The sequence below is a fragment of the Parus major genome, chromosome 1A, assembly GCF_001522545.3.
Source record: "Parus major isolate Abel chromosome 1A, Parus_major1.1, whole genome shotgun sequence".
Lineage (NCBI taxonomy): Eukaryota > Metazoa > Chordata > Aves > Passeriformes > Paridae > Parus > Parus major.
The window spans coordinates 673362-676824 of NC_031773.1; the positions used below are offsets into that span (position 1 = coordinate 673362).

At 56.7% G+C, this 3463-nt stretch overlaps 1 protein-coding gene across 2 annotated transcripts in view; it reads left to right on the forward strand.

Annotated features, from left to right (window-relative positions):
• Positions 1-1024: 1024 nt before the first annotated feature.
• TASOR2 (transcription activation suppressor family member 2) overlaps positions 1025-3463 on the forward strand; it is a 17605-nt gene continuing 15166 nt past the window's right edge. Inside the window, exon 1 of one of the 2 annotated variants that reach the window (XM_015627098.3) lies at positions 1025-1466. In XM_015627098.3, the coding sequence (XP_015482584.3) occupies positions 1061-1466 (406 nt within the window). In that variant the 5' untranslated portion in view covers positions 1025-1060. The remainder of the gene's footprint in view (positions 1467-3463) is intronic. The other variant, XR_002001711.2, reaches the window with a different exon arrangement.

Genomic DNA, 3463 nt, shown 5'->3' on the forward strand with positions numbered 1-3463 from the left:
TCAATCCCCTCAAAATCCCTTCCCTGATCCCCTCAGGGCCTTCCCCACCATTTTTTATCTCTTCTGGCCCTGAGGTTTTCCTCAGTTTCTCATTTTAGATCTTCTCTCAGTCTCCTCATTCCTTCTTTCCCTCACCCCTCACATCATTTCCTAAATCCCTTCCCTCGCTCAGTCCACCCCTTCAGAGCCTTCCCTCAATCCCCCCCAAATCCCTTCCCTGATCCCCTCAGGGCCTTCCCTCAGCCTCTTCCCCATTATTTTTTATCTCTTCTTGGATCTTTCCTCATTCCCTTTTCCCCCATTCCTTCTTTTCCTCACCCCTCACATAATTTCTTAAATCCCTTCCCTCACCTCCTTCCCCCTCAGAGCCTTCCCTTCCCCCAAACCCCTCACGGGTTGCCTCCAGGCTACACCCACACCCACAGAAATTGAGGTTTAAGCAGAAAAATAAGATTAATAAATTTTTCTGCACCTGAAAAATCCTGAGGGGAAAGGACTGAGGTGAGGGAAGGCGCTCTGGCCATGGTGCGAAGTGTGAGGGAATAAGGAAATTTGTGGTTGAGGAAAGGCCCAAAACAAGGAGCTGAGGGAAAACACTGAGGGGGAAGATCTGAAGTGAGGAAAAGGACTCAAGGTGAGGAAATGGGGTTATGGGACCGAGGGAAGGTCCTAAACAAGGAACTAAGGGAAAATACTGAGGGGAAAAGAGCGAGATGAGAAAAGGAGCCCTGGCCATGATGTGAGGGGACAAGGGAAGGAGTTTGGGGAATGAGGGAAGGCCAAAACATGGCTCTGGGGAAGGCACTGAGAGCTCAAAGCAGGAAAATGCGGGAAGGAGCAGCGGGAAGAGCCGAACAATCACTGAGCTGGTCGGGGAGGAATTGGGGGAGACACAAAAGAGGGGAAACGCTGAGGGGGAAGGAAAGAAAGGAGTCTCTCCCCATGATGTGAGGAACGAGCGGGAAGAGCTGAAGTCAGGCATGGAGGAGCTGAGGCGATGGAGGAGGAGGAGGAGGTCAGGGCAAGCCTGGGGCAAGATCCCCACCAAGGACAAACACTGATGGCCGAGGCAGGAGCTCAGAGCGAGCGAGCAGCGCCGAGGGCCGGCACGGAAGAGGAAAAGCCGCCTACGGGCAGCCAAGGGCCGGTGACCGCGGGAAGAGGAAAACCCGCGGGCGGCCCCTCGCTGTCTTTCCGGTTCAGTTTTCACTTTCTGTTTTTTTCCCCGCCGCTCCCGCCCCTCGTCCCCTCCTTCCCTCCCTCTTCTCCCGCCCGCCCCGTCCTTCCACTTCCTGGGGCCGGCGGATGGCGGCGGCCGCCCCGCACCGCCTCATGCCGCCGGCCCGGTAGCGGGGCCGCGCCGGGGGCCGGGCGGGGCGGCCATGAGGGCGGCCTGAGGGACGGTCCCGAGCGAGCCCCGGCCATGGGCGAGAGGCGGCGCGGGGAGAGCGGCGAGCCGGGCACGGGTGAGCGGGGCCGGGAGGGCGAGGGCGGGCGGTTCCATCGCGCCCTTCCCTGCGACTTGGGCGGTGGTTACCGGCTCCACGCCGCTCCTCCGTGAGGGAGGGGAAGGGCGAGTGGATCCATCCCGCTCCTTCGTGAGGGAAGGAAAGGCGAGCGGCTCCCCCCCGCTTCTCCCTTGAGGGAAGGAAAGGCGAGCGGCTCCATCCCGCTCCTCCGTGAGGGAGGGAAAAGCGAGCGGCTCCATCCCGCTCCTCCGTGAGGGAAGGAAAGGGAAGCGGCTCCATCCCGCTCCTCCGTGAGGGAAGGNCGAGCCCGGGCTCGCCATGGCCCGGCCCCGGAGCCGCCGCTGCGGCCTCGTCCCGCGGCTCGGGCCTCCTGCGGCTGCGCGGCCCGCGCGGAGCACGCCGGGAGTTGTAGTGCGGGCAGCGCGGTGGGGATACTGGGGATACTGGGATGAGGCTACTGGGGATACTGGGATGGGGGAACTGGAGATACTGGGGTGGGGATACTGGGGATACTGGGGATACTGGGATGGGGAACTGGGGATACTGGGATGGGGGAACTGGGGATACTGGGGTGGGGATACTGGGGATACTGGGGTGAGGATACTGGGGATACTGGGATGGGGAACTGGGGATACTGGGGATACTGGGATGGGGAACTGGGGATACTGGGATGGGGGAACTGGGGATACTGGGGTGAGGATACTGGGGAGACTGGGGGAACTGGGATGGGGGAACTGGGGATACTGGGGTGGGGATACAGGGGATACTGGGGATACTGGAATGGGGATACTGGGGATATTGGGATGGGGAATGGGGATTGGAGAATGGGAGATACTGGGATGGGGATACTGGGGATACTGGGATGGGGGAATGGGGGGGACTGGGACAATGGGAACTGGGGACACTGGGATGGGATTACTGGGGGGACTGGGACAGGGGAACTGGGGACACTGGGATGGGGTGCAGAGGTTGCTGGGATGGGATTACTGGGAATACTGGGATGGGAATGATCCCACTGGAGGTGGAAACTTGGATGTTCTGACTGCAGATCTGCTCTTGGGATTTCCCAGAATCTCCTCACATCTCTTAGCTCGAGGCTGTTGATTTCCCCCCTTTAAAGGGCAATCAGGAACATATTTCTGTCTCAGCAAGAATTCCAGCTTTTTCTCTGCCAGCAGGAACTAGAAAAACACATGGATCTGGAAAATTTGCTGTGAAATTCGCTATATATGGTGCCCTGCCCCCCAAAAAAATCACTTTTTCTTCCAAATTAATTTTGGAAATTCATTCTGAATTCATTTTTTTTTCACTGGGCAGCAGCACCTGGAGCTCTCAGAACAGGGAGCTCCTATGAGCTCCTGTGTCAGGTTGATGAGTCCAGATATCCCTGCTCCAAAATTGATGGTAACATTCACCCTTTGAGGTGTTTTGGGTGTTTCTGGCGAACTCTAAAAATGATTTTCTGTTTCTTCTGCTCCATGTAGGGTTTGGGACTGGGATGAAGCGACTCAGAACCAACGAAAGGGACTTCAGGGATCGCCATCCTTGGCCCCCTCAGCCCCTTCCCCTTCATTTTTTATCTCTTCTGGCCCCATGGTTTTCCTCAGTTTCTCATTTTGGATCTTCCCTCAGTCTCCTTCTAATGTCATTCCATAAATTCCTAAATTTCTTAAATCCCTTCCTTCACTCCTTGCCCGTCAGTGCTTTCCCTCAGCTTCTCATTTTGGCTCTTCCCTCAGCCCCTTCCCTCAAGGCCTTTCCCCATCATTTTTTACCATGGTTCTGCCCCCATGGTTTTCATCAGTTTCTTGTTTTGAATCTTCCCTCAGTCTCCTCCTCATTCCTTCTTTTCCTAATCCCTCACACCATTCCTTAAATCCCTTCTCTCACCTCCTTCCCCCTCAGAGCCTTCAATCCCCTCAAAATCCCTTCCCTGATCCCCTCAGGGCCTTCCCCACCATTTTTTATCTCTTCTGGCCCTGAGGTTTTCCTCA